A 20,689-nucleotide genomic window follows, 5' to 3' on the forward strand; every position below is an offset into this window, starting at 1 on the left:
GCAGAGAGAGAAGAAAAGGAGAAGAGAGACCATCTTTTGTGATTTTTAAAAAAATATTAAGTTTTTGTATGTCTGTACAGCCTCTCTCTTTCTCTCTCTCTCTTTTTCCCTTCTTCCCTCCCTTCCTCTCTCCTTCTCTCCTTTCCTCTTTCCATCTTCTCTCCACTCCCCGTATGTGTCTGTCTGTGCTCATCCACTAGCTATGGTATATACCTGTGAAGGTCAGAAGACAACTTATGAGACTTGATTCTCTGCTTCTACCATGTCGGGTTCTGGGAATTGAACTCAGGTTGTGCTTGGTGGCAAGGGCCTTTTATCTGCTGAGCCATCTTGCAGGCCCTGATATACCATTTTCTTAATGAGGAATTCTTTAATTCTTAATTTCTTTCCAGATACCATGCCTGGGCTCATTTTCCCTCTTCTTAAGGACAGCAGTGGATGGCTCTTTGCTGAGGGTTGGTGGAACACCCGGGGCAGTTTTGTTGGTAAAGCTTGTTTCTGCTGACTAGTTTATGGCTGCTTACACTTCTCTTAATTAAAGCCCTCCTGTAGCCTGTGACATTTTGAAACTAAATCAAACTTTCCAGCGAGGTTCACGGCCCCCTCCCTGGTATGCCTTATAGAGCTTTCTAGCTAAACAGCTTCCATTTTCTTGATGACGGGCTTCAGTGGTTACAGTCTTATTTTATTGATCGTTTCCTCCTTTGCGTAATGATTTTCAAAGTAAATACTGTCATAGGTCAGACTTGTCTCCCTGAACTTCTAACGTTGAGCTCCTAATTCATAGTAACTCAGAAAATGACAGTATTTAGAGATAGCATCTTGCCAGAGGCAATTAAGTCAAAGCAAAGCCCTAACCTAACATGGCTTGAATATTTCCAGGGAAGAGGAAATAGTCTAGGTGCCTGCAGAGGGAAGGTGTCCTGAAGATATGGGAAAGCTGGTGATCTGCCAGCCAAAAGAGTTGGGAAGTATATCCCTCCCTCAGGGTCTTCAGAGGGAACCAACCAGTCCCCCCCCCCAAAAAAAAATCCTTGGATCTTGTATGAAGCAGGACTGTGGTCAGTTGAGGGTGTGGCCATCGCTAAATGTATCCCATAGGACAGATACATTTAGGGGCTAATAGAGCCTTGTCCAGAGTTTGCAGAGCAGCAGGCATCATTTCTTCTCTCTGGAGCCAACTGTTCAGACATTGACCCCATCCTAGAGACTCTGAGCGTCCTCACAGGGTTTCTACACTGACTGATATTTGTAATGTGCAGAGTGAAGAGCAAAGTAATTTCAGACTGTAAAACACACTGTAGCTGTGGGTTTTTATGATACCTATCTGAATAAGCAAAGACTGTTCTCTCCCTCTCTCCTCTTCTCTTTCTTCCTCTCTCTTCCTCCCTCTCTCCCCCTCTCTTCCTCTCCTCCCCTCCCTCCCCCTCCCCTCTCTTCTTCCCCCTCCTCTCTCTGCCTATCACCTCCCTCCAAATCCCCTCCCATCCCAGTGTTCTCGTATTGGTGACTCGTCTGTGTTGCTTGGCCTTTATGGTCAAACCACAGCAATACTACTTCCTAAATAAGCTTCGTGTAAACATGCCTGATGGGGAGAGGGGATTCTATCATATCATCTTTAAATGGGCTCTTTGTGTGTCTTGGGTCCCATGCACAGTTTCCATGCTTGTCTTTGCACAGACCAGGATGAGTCTATCTTTGCATCCCCACAGCACATGGTACAATGTCTGGGCAGAGTCTCCACAGAAGGTGGCCTCTGTGTTGGGGAGTGACACACAGTCCAACTACCTGGGGTGGTTGTATGCCGTGTGAGAGCGTTGCCCAGCACATGGGAAGAAGTTCTATTTATAGCTTTTGGTCAGAATTCTGGAATCTTCCTCTCTCGGCTCCTAATATCTCCACATTGAGGGTTTGACTTCATTCAGCTGTCTACAGGAAATAGTTTTGACTCAAGACATTTTTCTTTGCACCCTGGAAAGCTGTTAAGAGAGCTTTTACTCATAATAGAGATATGAATTTATTCCTGCTGGACTGGTGGTCTTGCCTGTAACCTCAGAAGCAGGCATGCTGTATTTCACGGGAAAGATCAAAACTACAGAACCAGCAGATGTGACAGTGCCTTAGCAGCACCTAAGGCTTCATGGTGACAGAGCTGTTCTGGGTGTGTGTGTGTGTGGCATTGCCAGTGTCAGAAGGGCCTCCAGCTTGTTGTTTGTCATATCTCCAGAATACTGGTAAGGTGGTCTTGGCACACTGCAAGGAAGGGTCTTATACTCTTCCAAGCAGGTGGCATCTAATTTTAGAACTAGATGTCCATGTGGCATAGAACTGGTAAGGGGGAAACACAGTGGGTCTTGTCAGTCATTATGTAGGAAATCTTTGTTCTCTGCTGCCTGGCATCCATCCTCCCCTTCCTCAATCAGGTGCCTTCCATATCTTTCTATCCAGTTTGCAATTTGTTAAGGCAGCAATAGCAGAAGACTGTATTAGGAGTAGAGCCTTGCCCCTCATTCCCGTTGAGCTCATCTTTGAATTTCAAAATCCATTAACCTGCTCTAGTAACCAGCCAGAATTAGGCAGAAGGGACTGGAGGGGTATAAATACCACCATCAATTGTTGCCCAAGATAAGCTGGCCGCTGTTCTCTTTCCCTGTTGGGAAACCATTCATCCCTCCTCAGAGGTATCTTCCTAGAGCCCCTGGGCTGGCTGTTTATTACCGTGTCCAACCCAAGCAATTCTCTGGGAGGTAAAAGGAGTAGATACGCTTGCAGAAGCTTAAGGGGTCCTGAGAAGTGACACACTGGTAGGAAAAGAGGGATATTAATGGAAGGAACAGAAGCTTAAGTCGGCAAGAGGTCCCTGAAGCTCTCCAACTCCATGGGGCCTCTTTGTGTCCCAGAATGGCCTTCAGATTGATTTCAGGGGAAAATAGCACAAAGCTATTAATTGGGTGCTACTTCTGAAATGTGGCTTGTTATCAACATGATAAAGGTACCCTTTTATGAAGACATGGCTGGTAATGGCCAGCTTTAGCTGAATGTGTATGATGGGGGAAGACATTGCTCTGAAAGCACTCTGGGTACCAACTGACTCAGTACTCATCCAATCTCTGGATGCCTAAGGTTGTATGGGACAAGTGGGGCTGGAGGTATAGCTCAGTGGTCCAGCATGTCTTTTCCATACGTGAGGCTTAGAGTCAGCACTAGCATCACCACTCCATCCCAAACAACACATCACATTGATGCAGGGACCTAGTGCCAGTGTGACTCAGAGTTGGCTTTTAGCTGGCACACTGGATTGCTTTGTAGTCACTGAAGCCTAGGCATTACCCCTGAGGGATTCAATAAAGATGAAGTTGGGCCTTTGGACAGAAGAAAGAGCTGCTTCTCATCCTGGGTCTGGCTCATTTAACTGCAAAAGGATGTTGCGGAGGTCAAGGAAGCCACACGCTGACTATGGCCTACCCGTATTTTTGGCTAAGACTTGATGTAATGGTTGATCTTCCTTGATTTTTAGAATCAACCAGGAAACACACTTCCCAGTGTGTCAAGGAAGTGTTTCTCTTTCCTGGAAGAGGGAAGACTCACCCTGGTTGTGTCTGTCACCTGAATAAGTAGGAAAGAGGGAGAGCAGCAAGATGGCTGAGCAGATAAAGGTCCTTGCCGCCCGGCCTGACAACTTGAGTCTGGTTCTTGGGACCTCGGGGCAGAAGGAGAGAATGGCATCCTGCAAGTTGTCCTCTGATTTCCACATGTGTTCTCCATGGCATGTGGATGCCCAGACACGTGTGAGTTTATGCACACACATATACACGTACACATAATAAATTGATATAAGTTTTTTTTTTAAAGGCAAAAAGGAGAAGGTGAGCTTGGTACCGGCACTCGTCTCTTTCTGCTCTCTGATTTTAGATACAATCTGTCTAATCATTTTGGGCTTCTGCTTATTATACCTTTCCCACCATGATGGACTGTGGCCCTTTAAACTGTGAGCCAAGATAAACTCTTCCGCAGTCAAGTTGTTCCTGGGAGGTGTCTTGTAACAGCATGTACAAAATAAAGTAATCAGTATGGAAACTGGTATCAGGAGTAGGGTTGCTAATGTGATACATCTGACCATGAGGCCAAGGAATGTGTTAGAGAGTTGGATTCTCCGAAAAGAGGCCCCAAAGGACATGTTTGAAGCTGTGAGCATAAAGTCCATATTGCAGTGTAGATCCCAGGATGGTAGAGAAGGAAGCATTGTGGGATGCCAAGGAAACAGAAGACATGGAGGAGAGCTGGCCCAAGAAAGAGATGACATATACTGCAGTCAGTAGAACTAGAGGGATTGCCCAGGCCTTTGGAGCTCAGATGACATCATCATGAGCCCCAGACATTAGACATGGGGCTGTATGGTTTGTTGTTTGCAATGCTGGGTTTCAGTCTTATTTTGGGCTACTCTTTCCTTGTTATTTTCCCGTTCTTCCCCTTGTGAGTGGGAATGTTTATTAAATGCTATTGTATATTGGAAGCATGTAACCTATTTTTTTAAATTTTTATTTCATAGCATGGGCTCACAGTTAAGAGTTTGGCTTGAATCTCAGAAGAGACTTTGGACTTTGAACTTTAGGACAGTGTTGGGAGTGTTAAATACCAGGGACTGACTACATGTATTTGCATTATGAGACAAGTAAGAGACTTTGGTGGCTAGGGCTGGGATATTCTGATTTAAAGTAACGTGTTTCAGTATCACACTGAGAAGTAGTGTGGTGTTTAATCTTGCAATGGTTAATTTTTACTGTAAAATTCACTGGCTTTAGAATCATCCATGACACACATCTCTGGGTATGTTTGTGAGGGTAGTTCCAGAGGAGTTTAACTGAGGAGAGAAGACCCACAGTGTGGGTGGCATAGTCCTTTGGGCTAGGGTTATGTGACATGTGATAGCCCTATGGGCTAGGGTTCTAGACTGACCAATAAGGGAAAATGAAAAACACAGTTAGCAGCAGTAATCATCTCTCTTTGATTCTCAACTGAATGTGCATGTGACCTGCAGTTTCATAGGCCCAGTCACAATAGACTGTACCTCCTCCAAGTGTGAGCCAAGATAAACACTTCCTTCTTTAAGCTGCCTTTGTCACAGCACTGAGAAGATTCATATACCTTACTGTGGCCTTGCTGAGTTCAGCCTGGTATAAGGAGAGGGTTTTCTATGCCTTCCCAAGAGATGAGAGATTCTGAGTTTATCATCTGTCTGAGGGTTCTTTGGCTCCCCTACTTTTGGATTCTGTGGGGGAGGTTGTACTTGCTACAAGACCATAGAAGAGTGGAAGGGGCCCTTCGTGAGTCTAAAAACAGTTACTACAGTAGGAGAGCTCAGTATGTCTTAAGGACACATATGTTTTATGGAGAATACATATTGCTTTAATTACGAAACTTCCATTAGGACTAGAAATTACCCCCATTATAGGGGCTAAGCATTCAGGGCATGGGGTTATAAGGGTTAGACAGAACCTGGACTCCAACCAGCTTTGTCTGGCTCTGTAGATCAGGACCCCAAACACCATGAATTGAGTAAGTCTTAGAAAAGTTCTATTTTTCAAGCAAAAGAAATCGAGGTATGTTGGAGACAGAGAATCAGACTTCCCCTCTCCTGCCCGTTCACTGCACAGCCTCCCACCTCCTTCCCAACCTTATTGAGTGATTGGTGCTCACCCTGACAACTGACCGTGAGAACAATGTGCCCTGCTGCAGCGGCAAGCACTTGGTTCCTGTAGGCTCTCGTGTTTGATTTATTTGTAATCTAATTGGAAAATGAAAAGCCCAAGTGGTCTGTGGAGACTTCTCATGCCCCTGTGCTCTTAGCGCTGGCTCTGCTTTGTAGCTGCAAGACCGGGTAGAGCTGTACCCTGGTATGAACCCCTCCCCGCCCCCCAGTCTGCATCTCTAGTCTGGTCTTTTAAAAGCAAAGGACAATTCAAGGGCAGATATTTCCTCTATCCATCCTTATATGTCCCTCTGAAGCATCTTGTTTTGAAGGGACACGTCCAGTGATAGACTCACATATTACTATATGTATATGTAATGGGTTTTCATTATCCACATGCAATCTAGATTACTGTCATGGGATCAGCACATGTCTAACACAGTGACTGGCATTTCCTGATTCTGAGGACTTATTAACATACTTGTCCATTTTGCTTATTTGGTTTATTATTTATTTATTTATTTAAAATAACATCACCCATGATAATTGGTGTTGGTGTTGGTGATGGTGATGGTGTTGTTGTTGTTGGTGGTGGTGATGGTGGTGTTGGTGGTGTTGGTGTTGTTGTTGTTGGTGGTGGTGATGGTGGTGGTATTGGTGATGATGGTGGTGTTGTTGTTGGTGGTGGTGGTGATGGTGGTATTGGTGGTGGTGGTGATGGTGGTGGTGTGTGCGTGTGCACATGACTGTGGATGTGGAGGTCAGAGGACAACTTTCAGGACTTACTTCTCTCCTGTGTCACCTGGAGTTCAGGTTTGCTTGGTAAGCACTTTCTCCTGCCCTGAGCTCTCACCAAACCCTTTTTACTTTGTTCTTACGTGTGACCTGGGGGCTAACTTAGAAGGAAATGTCTTCTCAAATAAGAGAGATACTTTAAATGAGTAGGAATTACTTATAAAATCATGGACACACACCTGTACACATCTGCACACACACTCTACATACCCAGCGGGCGTCTAGGGACCTTCACACCTGTCTCTACAGGATAAAAAAATAAAGAAAGTTCATATTTGTGCTTCCAATTCTCTCACTAGCCACAAAGCTCATAAGAATTCTAACTGGAAAGGAAAGGTTAGCGTTGATATGTCTGATATAATGACCTTTAACCGGTGTTTTTATGTTTTTCTGATGGTGCACACAGAGACTTTCTGGAGGGCAGGTGGCATTTTTGGTTTTGTTATGTGACATTTATGCCATGAGCTTTTCTATTTGGCAGGTGCCAGGAAGCTGACAGACGAGATCCTTAAACAAGTTATGAAAAACCATCTTCCTCTCAACGCAATGACCAGGAGGGGATGCTGACTAGCTCAGGGTACTGCCAGGCTTTGGGGCTCCAGAGATACCAGGGAGGATGCACTGGCCAGCCTCATGGGGATTAAGAGCCGACTGGAAGGATGGATGCTGAGCTTTAAGTACAGGTGTGATGTACACTGAGAAAGTCAAGGTACCAGGGCTCACAGCATGGGCTCTGCCCTGGGGGGGAGCCTCAGAGGAGACTGCTCTGAGGGAGAACACTGAACAAAGACTTGAAGATTGACCAGGAGAGAGTTGGGAAGAGCTTTCAGCAGAGAGGGGGCAGTCACAAAGGAACAGCTCTGGATGTGGCAGGAGCTGGTAGTTAACAAACAGAAGATGCCATTGTGGTGTATATTGAGAGGAGACCATTTAGGAGGAATGCAGGGACCAGCCTGGGCCAAGGACCACTGAGTATCACCCCAAGTACCTTGTACTTGCTTCTAAAGAGCATAGGTAGTTTGCATCCTTACAGACGTAAGCGAGAGGAGACGCATGCTCTTTACTGGGACCCTGGGCGGAAATGAGACTGTGGCACACGTGTGGAGGCAGAGGGCCCAGGAAGGGCTGTCACAGCCACCCACATCACAGGTGATGGTGAAGAAAATAGTCAGAGCAGTGGAGAGGAACAAGACGCTTTTATAAGGTACAGCAGGTGGGTTGGATGTAGCAGGTGAGGTTTGGATGAAGGAGGACTATGGTCCTTCCTGGGAAATAGTGATGTCACTCACGGGCACAAGGAGCCCTGGAGGAGAGGGAGGGCAAGGAAGGAAGAAACAGGGGTGGGGGGATGACAAGAATTGACATGTGGTGTGATGGCCTTGAGTCACTTGGGAGACAGCCGAGAGACGACATCGAGAGTGCAGTGAAGTTAGAGCTGTAGTAGAGGGGGCCAGAGTCTCAGCAGCAGAGGCGACTGAAGCTATTAGGAGGCCCAGTCACTGAGAAGAGGGGGTGATTAATGGCACAGCTGAGAAGGAAAGGTAGAGCGGCGGGGAGACCAGCAGGGATATATGGAAAGGTTGACCAGAGACTGTTATCAAGTTATTGTTCTGGAAACTTCTGACTCTATCCCTCTCTTGATGGCAATGCACATCTCCACTACTCTAGACGTTTAAATGCTGGGTGGCACACCAAGCTGTTACACACAACGTCTTCCATTAATTTTTCCCATCCAAGGAAGGTCAAGCTCTCACCATGCTGCTGCTATGCTTTGCCTCTTCTGTGAACCCATTCTCTGCCTATGCCGGTTTTGTTTTTCAAGACCCTTTCTATCCTCAGTTTCCTCAGCCTCAGTGGTGCACAAGCCACGACTAGCAGCCCTTGGTGCCAAGTATATGGCCAGGACAGTGACGGCAAGCACATCATCCTCCTGGTTGGGAACAGGAAATGTGACTAGATTGGTCTGGTCAGAGTGAATCTTCCTCAGGGATTTAGAGTCTGGGAAAGCACAGTCCCCGGAATGCTGGGAGCCATTTGGAGACTGAGAGAAAAGCTGGCCTGTGAGTGAGGTCAATCCTTGATGGTGGGCGGAGCGGAAAGACAGAGAACTCATATGTGTTGATGGTGTTTTTACGAATTTGCCTTAAGCCAGGCTAGGGTTAGACCGATCCTGGCTCCGTCTTTTGAGTTCTGCTCAAGGTCCGGGTCTCTGTGACTTACAAGTGCAGCTTTACATCCATGTGTCTTCTAGGGTTTCCACATCTGTTTCCCTGACTAGCCTCAGGGGAGGGCCGGGTCTTGTTCATTCATGTTCACCTCCCTAACGTCACATCTGAATTTCTTATCAACTCTTTGATTGAATGAACAAATGAATTATAAGCAAAGACTCTATATTAAGACACAGGAAGATACTGGAGAGAGAAAGAAAATGGCTAAATATATGCTTGAGCCAATGAAAAATTAAATGTATCATATTCAGCACTGGCCAAGCACATTTTCAAAATGTCATTATTTTAATTATGGAAATGGCCTCTCAAAAAGTAAAAAATAAATAAGGCGTGCCCTTGCTCCCAGATGGAACTGGCTCATTTAGCTGTGCTACATCAGAATAATTTCACGAAATCTGGTATGCTGAGTGCGTTAGGTCAGGTTGGCTGATTCTTTCCATAATTATTTTAAATGTTCATCTACAGAATTTTATTCCAAACCCAAACAGTCCATGGCATTTAATGAGCAGGCTCCAAGGCTCAGGCCCAGGACTGGCTGCCAGCTTCAATGAGACACTGGGTCATTGCTAGATGTCTACAGAAGACGTCCAGAGCAAGCCATCGTTACCATGGTAACAAGCACAGGCAAGAAAAGGGCCGTTGTCATGTATAAGATAGGGATTATGTACTGGAAGCACTGACAAGCCACTAAGGACATAAAAAGAGGTCTCCTCAGCGAGAGTGGCTGTGCACTGTCCACAGCTGTCAAAACATGCAGGAAGGAAATATCCATTACTTCATCAGTCATTGTCACAGACTAAGAAAATGGTCACCATCTTCTACTATTTTTTAACTCTGTGCATGCCTAGGCATAAAGAAGGTATGTACCAGAACAGAAACCTATTTGAACACTCGGAACAAGCAATACAAAAAGCTCAATGGGCTTGTACACTCAGTGCATACTCCGTATGTTTCATTCGACACGCTTATTAGGACAACTTTGGAGGCCAGTAAGATGGCTCATCAGTTAAAGGGACCTGCTGCTAAGCCTGTTGACCTGGGCTCGATCCCCGGGACTCACAGAAAAGGATGAATCGACTCCTGTAAGCTATACCCTGACCTCCACATGTATGCCATGGCGTGTACCCCACCCCCCAAAGTAAATAAAATGGAAAATAAGACTCTAGGGGCAGAAGACTAAAGCTCAGTTGGTAAAATGTTTGCATATGAGTATGGAGACCCAGAACCCGCATGAAAAGCCTGGTGTGGTGGCATATGCCTGCAATCCTAGCATTGGGAAGGTGTTAAGAGATGTATTCCAGAGGCTCACTGGCCAGTCGGCCTAGCCTCTTTGGAAAGCTCCAGGCAGGTGGGAGACTGTCTTAGAAGACACAGATGCCTGCAGAAGAGGGAAATTAGACCCATATTGCATCCGGTACAGAAATCAGTTCAAGCTGGATCGGAGATGTTGATTTAAAACTTGAAACACTAACACTGCAGGCACGGGTCTAGGTAGCAGATTTCTGAAGAGAAGCCTACTAGCACAGGCAACTGCTCCAAGAGTTGACAAAGGGACTGACTGTATGAAGGAAAAAAAGTTTCTGCAGATCACACCCGCTCCCTGCCCAAGCGCAACCAAACCATTAAAGGACTAAGTAGACAGAATAGCCTATGCCAGCCTGTTTCAGACAAGGCTGTGTATATCCAGAATATACAAAGAACTGAAAAAGTTAAACACCAGAGAAACAAAGTTGCTAGTCAGTAAATGGGACCTTGATCTGAGGAGATAGTGTTCAAAAAGGAAAAGAAAATATAAATGGCCAATAAATTTTTAAGTAGTGTTCAAAATATTTCTCCATTGGGGAAATACAAATTAAGGCTACTTTTGCAGGGCAGGAGATATGGCTTAGCAGTTTAGAGTGTTTGCTGCCCTTGTGGAGGAATGAGGTTTGGTCTCCCTTAGCCACATGGCAGTTCACAACTGCCTGTAACTCCCGTTCCAGGGACCCAGTGTCCTTCCCTGGTCTTGGCAGGCATCTCTGTGTGTGTGTGGTGCACATACATATGCCCATGGCACACCTACATGTAAAATAGATAAATATTTAAACAATCCTTTGGGATTCCATGTCATCCAAGTGAAGAGTGGCGAACACCATGAGACCAAATGCTGACAAATGCTGACAAGGCTCTTGGGGAGGAAGCCTTAGACATGGTTGTGGGAAATGCACCAGTGTTGAGGCTTCCTCTGTATCCCCACCTCACAACTGAATTACCTCAGGATCCACCTATACCACTCCTGGTATATACCCAAAGGGCATCACATCCTATCAGAGAATCTTGCATGTTCATGGTCATTACTGCTCTTTTCTTATAGCTGCAAGGAAATGACACAGCCCTAGATGCCCACCAACAGATGAATGGATAATAAACATGCAGAACACACATACACATGCATGCACACATGTGCATATATGCATGTACACACACACATGAGCACGCACACACACATGTATGCACATATACATATATACATATACCCCTGAGTACACACACATACACACATACATATACGTACACACATGCACATGAGCATGCATAATACACATACATATGCACATACACACATGAGCATGCATACACATATGGAATTTTATTCAACTCTAAAGAGAAGCAGAAGAAGGATGAGATTTGTAGGGAAATGGAAAGAACTGGAAAAACAAGATTTTAAGCAAGATAACCCAGGCTCAGGAAGACAAACAATGCTGAATTCATCCTCTCATTCGTGGATCTGAGCCCCTGTTCTAACAAATGTGAATATCCAGGTGGGAGAAAAATACAGGTTTAGGAACAGGGAAACTGGAAAGGGACAGGTAAGAGCAGAGTAGAGAGAGGCTGCATGAGAGGAAGGTGGGGAAGACCAAAAGTGCAAAGTGGAGGTGGGGGAGGGGCACAATGGGGAAAAGGCAGGGAGACTGGGGGTAGCAGTAAGGAAGAAGAGGAACCAATCAAAATGAAGGATGTATGGACATGCCATCTGGAAACCTATTGGAAGCTAATTCTTTTGAATACAAAATATCTTATAATCTCATATTTTTCCACATTATCCATTGCTGATACATTTTTGAGACTATAATAGAATCTCCCTTTCCTTGTAATAGTACTTCCCCCTTTCCTTGTAAGCTAATTTAAAAAATTACTACAAACTAATTTTAAAAACCATGGTGGGTGGTGCCTGAAGAATAGCATTCAGGGTTGTCCTCTGGCTTCCATATGCATGAGCACCTGTACACATGTATACACACAGACAGACAGACAGACAGACACACACACACACACACATACACACAGACACACACACATACACACACACACATACACACACACATACACACACACACACACATACACACTCACACACACACACACAGAGAAAACTCTGTAGCCAATGAAACAAAAGCAAAGATAAATGGGGCTGCACTCGACTGAAAAGGCTCTGCCCAGCACAGGGAAAGGTGAACAGGTTGAAAAGCCCACTTCCGGAGAGGGCTGGAGCTCGCCAGCTTCACAACTGACCAGGGGCTAATTTCCACAGCAGATAAGCAACTCCTGCAACAACCAATCCAAATCTCCAAGGCACAAAATTAACTGGCCCATTTAAAGATGGGTTAAGGATCTGAGTAGACAAAGAGTCTACTCAGACACTTTAAAATGTACAGATATGTTTAAAATGTAGACTCTTTGAAAATGTACACATAGCTTACAATTGCATCCACACCCTTTGACATCATCAATTGTTTTAGAAATGTAAATCACGACCACAGTGAGAGATCCCCTCACAGTTGTTAGCATGGCTGCCGTTCCAAAGACCAAGTTATTAGTGTGTCCAGCACAGCGTGCTCCCACCAGGGCACACCATGGGAAGCTGCCACAGGACTGAGCACAGAGGCTTTGTAAACTTAAAAGCAGATCAAGGGAAGCAACTCTGTGCTAAAGCACTTGTGTGACACACATGGAACTTTGGGTTCTATCCCCAGCAGTAAACGTAAGCATATTAATCAAGCCACAGTCTGATCCTGCAACCTCACTCTTGAGTCTTCGTGCAATAGACTACAATCAAGATCTCGAAGAGAGCTGAGCCTTGCAGCACTGTTCCCAGAAGATAAGATTTTCAAACACCCTAGATGCCAAGACAAAGGTATAAATAAGACGGAGCATTTACATACAGCAGAGAAGAGTATCAGTGGCCTTTATGGAAGGGGATTCTATAATATGTGACGACATGGGGAGAACGCGGGACGAGGTGTTTTATCACTCAGATGCATCCCAGAGCCAGTTTTTAACTTCCTTCAGGAGCCTCTATACGGCTTTCCACAGTGACAAGTCATTTTGGCTTCCTGGCACCTGCGCCCAGAGTTTCAGTTTCTCTATATCTTATCAATGCTATCAATTTTTCTTTTATAAGCAGCCATAAATCAAAGAGTTGACATGGTGGTTGTCTGAGTTTGGGAAGAGGAGAGTGGGTACCAACAGGCATAAGGCTTCAGTTAGGTAAGAAACCGGCATGTTCTGGAAGTCTGCTATAGAGCATCTCGGGGTAATGATAGGTTAAAAACCACAGTGACTTCTTTTTTGGTGATGAACTTTTAGTGAGCTAGCCACTAGATTTCAACAGGAAGTAAATGTTTAAATTGTCCTTCTCACCTTTAGGGGTGATGGGGTTTTCAAAAATAGGTTTTAAATTTCTGTTTGGAAATTTGAGTTTTAGATTCTGTTCTTTCCAGTCAGCGATGACTTATCAGACGGAAGATACTCATGAAAGGCTAGTGCAAAGAGTAGTTAACCCAGAGGAAAGCCACAAAATAACTCAGGGAGCAGAACAGGTCTATGGGCTTCCTGGGGGTGGTGGGGGCTTGTGTGTGTGGAGGGATGGGGTGGGGGCATGGGGCGGGGCTTACCTGATCTGATTTTCATCGTCGTCCACCAGGAAGAACCAGCGGAATTTCACAACCAAGGGGCTGCAGTTGGTGATCATGATGTAGCGAATGACCTCCGTGTCATTCAGGATGCAGCCGAAATCCATGTCCATCACCTCAAAGCTGAGGTTGGGGTAATGCACTTCTCCACGCAAGCCCAGGTTGTCCACCTGAGGGTGTTCTAGGTACTTAATTGACAGAACCTCTTCTGCCACCCAGTTGTTCAGGTCGTTTCTGAAGGAGGGATCAAACTTGACCAGGAGGTGTTTCTCCTCATCAACCTCCAGTTTCATAGGCTGTAAACAAGGTAATATGAAGTTACCAACTCTTTAAAAAATATTTCTTTATTTTATGTATTTGAGTACACTGTCGCTGTCTTCAGACACACCAGAAGAGGGCATCAGATCTCATTACAGATGGTTGTGAGCCACCATGTGGTTGCTGGGAATTGAACTCAGAACCTCTGGAAGAGCAGTAGGTGCTCTTAACCACTGAACCATCTCTTCAGACCCCAGATACCAACATTTGCATTTCAATACACAATCCAGGAAAGTCAAAATTATGCACATCTACTTTACACACACATATATTCATACACACACACACACACACATGCACGCACGCACGCATATATATATATATCTATATAACTATATATCTATATCTATATATCTTTGAATGATTAGCAGCTATTGGTTGATTTAAAACTTTTTCTCTCTCTTTCAAACTTATGTTGAGATTTGATGTTTACTGGGGATGGAGTCTAGGAGTGAGCTCTTTTCTGAGGAGACGAGGATAGTTGCTCTAAGAGTGGGTTGTTACAGAACAAGGCTGCCTCTCATGCTATCCTTCCACACATATCCACTTGCCTCACTGTTATTACTTGAAGCGGCATGGAGCCCTGGCATCATGCTCTTGACCTGCAGACCTCTGAACCCAAATAAATCTCATTTCCTTATAAAATATCCAGCCCAGATATACTGTTGGACCATTTGCACACAGACCCTGATAGCTACGAATCTGTATGTGTGTATTTGTGCATGTGCTTGTGCACATATGCTTATGTGTGTGGGGGTGCATGTGTATAAGAGACAGAGAGACAGAGAGAGTGGGGGGAAAAGGGATGGATGGAGGGGGATGGGGGAGAGAGAAGAGGGGGTAGAGCAGAAGCACCCATTGAGCTGTTTAGAAGATGCTGCTTCCTGCCTCAGATCTGCAGCAGGGGTGGGCTCACTGCCTTTCCTCTTAACTTGCATCAAGTTTGTTAGTGTTTGAAGATGGGCTTATTTACTGGGAGACTGGACTTGACCAGTTCCTTGTTTCAGAGACTTTGGTTGGATTTCCCTACTAGGGAAACTTTAGGAAGTCAGTGCCTTGTACAAATTAACTTCATTATGATGGGCAGGAGACAATAGGCTGTCCTACTGGGCTGGTAGATCTTATGTCATGCATGAGTCTTCCCACGGACTGACACTTGTAATAATGTATTGATTATTATTTGTAATTTTCTGTATTTTTTCCCTATTGGTTTCCTGGGTCATTTTGTTTTTCTGGACTGAAATTAGGCAACATATTTTTATTCTCTTCCTTTTCACACAAGCTCCTTGACAAGTTACCTTAGGAGTTGCAGGCAGTAGAGACTTATCAGTGTCACATATGAAGAAGGGTCCGGTGGTGGAAAGCAGCATGCTCACAGGCAGGGTGGTGATGTTCTTTATCACCAAGGGTTGGTAATCGGCCTCCAGGATGGTGTTGGGCTTCTGGACAAGAGGAAAGGGAAAAAGAAGAAACAAAACCAGGTCACAGTAAGTACAATGAGCCCTGAGTAACAAACCTCTTTAGTTTAGAACAAAGACCTCAACACACACACACACACACACACACATACACACACACACACACACGCACACACACACACACTGCTCCAACTTCACAGAGATGTTTATTTCCCTGGGTAGAGGTTTACAGAAATGGAGCAGAAGGAGGTATGTTAGGGTACTGAAACATGAGCTTATATAACCCAGGAAACAGAGATTTCTGAGAAGCTCTTGTTGCTTAATTTAAAACAAACTCTACAGAAACCCAGCCGCTAGATCAAACTGTCACTACCCACATTGACACATCACCATGGAACAGAGTCTAATAAATCTGATATCTTATGAAAGACATGAGGAATTGATATAACAAAACAAAGCATTTTGCTTTTATGCAATTTCCCCCTTTATGCTTAAAATATCCACTCTGCAGATATGCTCATCTTGTTATATTGGCAAATACTCATACGTCTTCCCTGTGCATTTTCCCCGGTTGAGGAAGAGGTGATGAAACTGTCTAACTCCGTGAGACCTGCTGGACTGCATTGTTCAGCAGAGAAGGGGCTGGGATGGATCTCGAGTGTGATGTTTTGGCTCAGAATAGGGTTTCCACACTCTGATGTTGGGGGCTGCGTTAATCTTTGTGTGATCTGAAAAGGGGATCCTTAAGCATCATCAGCAGGAAGTGATCAGTAGCCTCAATCTGTAGTCTCTTAAGAAGTCTGATCACTTTGGGGTAATAATAATTAATAATAATAATAATGTAGTCCTTAAAAAGTCTCCACATTTTGACGTGCTTGTGTGTTCTCCTCACTCTGGTTTGATCGCCCCCAGCCTCACTTTAATATTTTGCTCTGACTGCATCTTCCAGCTGTTCTTCCAACACTGTCTTCCTCCCATTATGTTTTTTGGGTTTTCTGGGTCCTGAGTGGGCTTGGATGGCTCTGTATCTTTGGGCTCAAGCTTCTGCTTTGGTGGTGCTCCACTAGCTCCCGTGGACTGCCAAGGTTATGTTAGCAGTCTGGTCTGGGACTTGTCACATGATGCCAGCCTTTGGTTCTCTTCCTCTAAGAATGAACACAGACACTGCCTCCCTTTGTAGTACCAGTTCCTGGAGCAGGAAACAGCATATTCAGGCCCACTGAACAGCAGGCTTCACAGAGAGCTGTCCATGTAGTGACCTTCCCTGAAGGCTGCTGTGTCACTGCAGATGGTTCTGAAGTGAAGAAGCCACACTTGGTTGGTTTTGGCATGAGGCCATTTGGAGGTTAGTGATGAGAAGAAACCGAAGTCTAGAGAAGCCAATCTATTTTAAAATGACCCCTTCTCTACAGGCCATTTGTCTCCCCAGATAGCAGTAGACAAAATCTGCTGCTGGAACTTCATGAAGCAAGGAGACTGAAAGTTTCAGCTCGCTCTTTCAATCCTACAGAGATGCTGTGGTGTATGAACAATACAAACGGCACAGAGCTGATGGAGTGAGAAGAAGAGAGAGAAACCCTTTCCACAGGCAGGGTTGATATCTTTATACTCCAATGTACCACATCGGACACCCTGCCCTGGGCCAACAGCAAGCAGGCAGAATGTTTGCATGCTGGACAATTCAATCTGAATACCCAACCCTCACCGGCCTCTTGGACACATATTTTTCATCATTACTGATGAAAAATACATGAAAAATGAAAAATTACTGATACATTCTAGTGACGGTCAGGGGGATGAGTGATGGAAAACAAGACAGAGGAGAACTCAAACTTCTGAAATTTAGGGAGAAAGAAAGATGGGCAGGAACAACCAGCAGGGAGAGCAGAGAACACCCCGCAGGAGTTGGTTATGTTCTACCATGTGGGCCCTGAAGGGACTGATCGGAGATCCACGGGCTTGGTGGTAAGTACCTTTGCCTGATGAACCATCTCACTGGGCCTCAGTCCATTTTTCAATTCAACGAGAAACTACTACCATGTTCAGTATTTTGAATGTTTTAATGTAATGACAAACTCCAACAACAGATATTGGAGCAAGAATATGTTAGCCTGCTTCTGCCACAGGCAGGAGGACGCAGAGATGAAGACGAGCACTGACTGCATATGCTATGAGTGTTTATGGGCTTAGGAAAATTGAGTAAGAAACTAGGCTGCATATTTAACATATAATGTCTTGCACAGGACAGCTTTCAATAAATCCTTGCTGAATTCCTGAGAATAATTGTTTCCAGGGAAAATATGAGGCCACAAAATTCAGGGCAGCTATTTGCCGATAGATAAATAAACATGCTTTCTGATTACAACGAAAGGTCTGGAACTCTCACAGCCTGACTGTGTTCAGTGTGGTGTGGGGTTTGCTGGCCTCATGGCTTCTCCACTGCCCCTCAGACCCTTACTAAATGCCCATGTGGCCTGCAAGCTGGCAAAGCCAGAATCTTTTCTCCTCTCTGTACACTATAGGTGCCTAGTACATGATAGGCATTCAGAACTTTTGTTTGAATTGAACTTGTATGTCTCCCTGAGCCTCTGGACTTTGTAAAGTTCCTTTATTCATACCCTAACATAACACCTTGTCCATGGGGTGTTCAACACATTTATTGAACCAAGTATGATGGAATGTACTACCATGGTAAATGGTCTTGAGTGACCTCCTGCAAACTTTGAGGTGATGAACAGAAGAAGCCCACCTGACCCCCGTGTGACAGCCAAGGCACAGCCACACACATAGTTTCCTAGGACAGCAAGAGATCATGGGACAATGACTTAGGCAATGCTTGGCCTTCCCAGGAGGCTATGTGCTTCACCAGCGAAGAGCTATCCTCACAGCTGTATTGCTAGCATCAGACAGTGTCAGGCACGTGAGGAGTCTGAATAAATAAATGCTCTGCTGAGCGGCCAACATTCTAATGATTTATTCTGATGAATAAATATGACCACATTTGTCTTCATGTTTGAAGCCCTTTATCAGCTTCCCAGAATGAACCCCAAAGTCTAGAACAGGTCTAGCAGGCATGCCAAACATATCTGGCTTCTGCCCCATCTCCAAGAGAGGTCCTTGGTGTGACCTCTTTCCAGGATGACTTTGGACGTTCTTGGTCTGCTCTGTGTCTGGGTCACCTTTCAATTCTCATATTGCCCTAGAGCTTTACTCCAACAGAAGACCTCAGCCTGGGGTTCTTTTCTCCTCCCTTGTCGTCAGACTTGCTTCTACCTTTACTTCAATCCCAACTTGGGGGATTTGCTCAAGGAAGTAAACTTGGGATGAGCACATGTACAACCAAGGCCACGCCCCCGAGCTGCCCATGAACCCAGTTACCGTTGGAATTGAAATAATGGTATTCCCTAACTTGTGTGCAGTCTGTCACTTCAACCAGTCTCTCAGCTTTGACTGTGTCTGTCTGGTTCACCAGATTTTCAATGCCAGTGCAGTCTTCAGCTTAGGACAGATGATCTACTCATGGGTTACTTATTCCATAGCGATCTTAGGGGATGTGTCAGCTTCCTTATATGTATCACAAGAATGGTAATGGAGCCTATCATGGTGAGATTTTTGTAAAGGACACCTGGCAAGATGTAGGTAATTGAGCATGGATGCTTAGCAATAGCAATCAGTAGGGGGTAGTCATTATTACTAATTATTATAATTGTTGCTGGTTCTATTCCAACCCTTTCTCTGCAGTGATGTTTACTCTACCTACGGCAAAATGATGGTGCATCTGCACGCTTTCATGCATGGTCTGCACTGATATAGCCCTTCCCTTTGGTCTTATACACCAGGAATGATGGAAACAGGATTTCTGTTTCAGAGAATTCTAGGTTTACATTTTGGAATTTTTAGTTAAATGTGTACTGGCCTCTGAAGCTTGGAAACACCACGGTCTTGGTGACAGGTGTTAACAGGATGCCAGTTAATTAAGCTTCTAAAATGGAAGCATGAGCATGCTGGCTCTGGCTAGAACACCCAGCCTTCCCCAGCACAGCCCCACTGACCTTTTCAAGTCGATATATGAGCTGCCTGGTGGAGAGCTGGATAAGAGGAGCTATAAACTCGCAGATGATGTTCACGGACATCAACAAGCTCTTCCCCTTCTGGGCTCCGACGATGGCCTGGCACACCAGCTTCTCTTTGACTTTCTGTACACAACATACACCAGTGGTTTTGAAACAACCATCCTTCAGCAAACTTAATGACTTAACAATAGGATATGTCTTTGGGTCCAAGATGGCCAGAGCTTTATAACACAGAAAAGACCAAAGAATAAATATGTGCCATCAACAGATGGGACTGATGAACCCTCGGGATTGGGCTGTTCATGAAATCAACATACTCACGATTTGCAAGCCCATTTCAGGCCGCTTTCACTGAAGCTCCAGGTGGATTTAGTTCCCTAGTGGGCCTGGGTTTTAAAGCCTCTTAAAACCATGCTTATACTCTTGGCAACTACATTAGAAATATGCTCCTACTACAGACTGTGTCTTAAGATTATGGTGTGTGTTATATCCATCCTTACATCCATAGTGCCCAGAAGTGTTTATCTTGTGGTACACTCTCAATCAAAATAACGAGAAAAGGGACACAGTGTAGAAGACTCCCCAGTGAGAGGTCCTCTCTGTTCCTTTTATGTTGGGAAGATGTGTTCTACCTGAAAATACTTTGTGAATAAATAATATAAAGAAAATAAGGTGGAATCTGTGAACCTAAAGAAGCTGTCCCATGGACCAGATGGCTCACATTATCTCCAGAAGACAATTTCTTATTGCTTCTTGTTATAAAGAGAAAACTCAGTGTCTCCCTGTAAGCCTCCTAAGGAGGGGCTTAAGCAAACATCATATCTCACCCGAAGAGTCTGTGTTTCTAGGATGGAAAAAACTCCTGGGTGATTTCAATTTTTTTTTAAAGTATTTGATGATTTCCAAATGCCTCAATGAACTGCAATAAAGAGATACACGGTACCAATATGCTTACAGGTTTTGTGTTGAATGTGTGGAACTGATGTATACAAAAGTAGAAAGCTCATTGCTGGTGAATAACATGACTATTTCATCTACACAAAAGTGTATGTCTATGAATGCTCTGCCTGCATGTGTATATGTGTATGATGTATGTGCCCAGTGCCCCAAGAGGCCAAAAGAGGGCGTCAGATTTTCTGGAAATGGAATTCTATAGCTGATTGTGAACTGCCACATGGGTATTGGGAACTGAACACAGATCCTCTGCAAGAACAGC

General features: G+C 44.7%; 1 protein-coding gene across 1 annotated transcript in view; it reads right to left on the minus strand.

Annotated features, from left to right (window-relative positions):
- Nucleotides 1-20,689, minus strand: part of Hydin (HYDIN axonemal central pair apparatus protein) — a 342,846-nt gene that overhangs the window by 144,419 nt on the left and 177,738 nt on the right. Inside the window, exons 19-21 of the mRNA XM_028768759.1 lie at nt 19,453-19,596; nt 15,281-15,424; nt 13,647-13,960 (exon numbers count right to left, since the gene is read on the minus strand). Coding sequence (XP_028624592.1) covers nt 13,647-13,960; nt 15,281-15,424; nt 19,453-19,596 — 602 coding nt within the window. The remainder of the gene's footprint in view (nt 1-13,646; nt 13,961-15,280; nt 15,425-19,452; nt 19,597-20,689) is intronic.

Source organism: Grammomys surdaster, unplaced genomic scaffold, assembly GCF_004785775.1.
Source record: "Grammomys surdaster isolate TR1022 unplaced genomic scaffold, NIH_TR_1.0 187, whole genome shotgun sequence".
Taxonomy (NCBI): Eukaryota; Metazoa; Chordata; class Mammalia; order Rodentia; family Muridae; genus Grammomys; species Grammomys surdaster.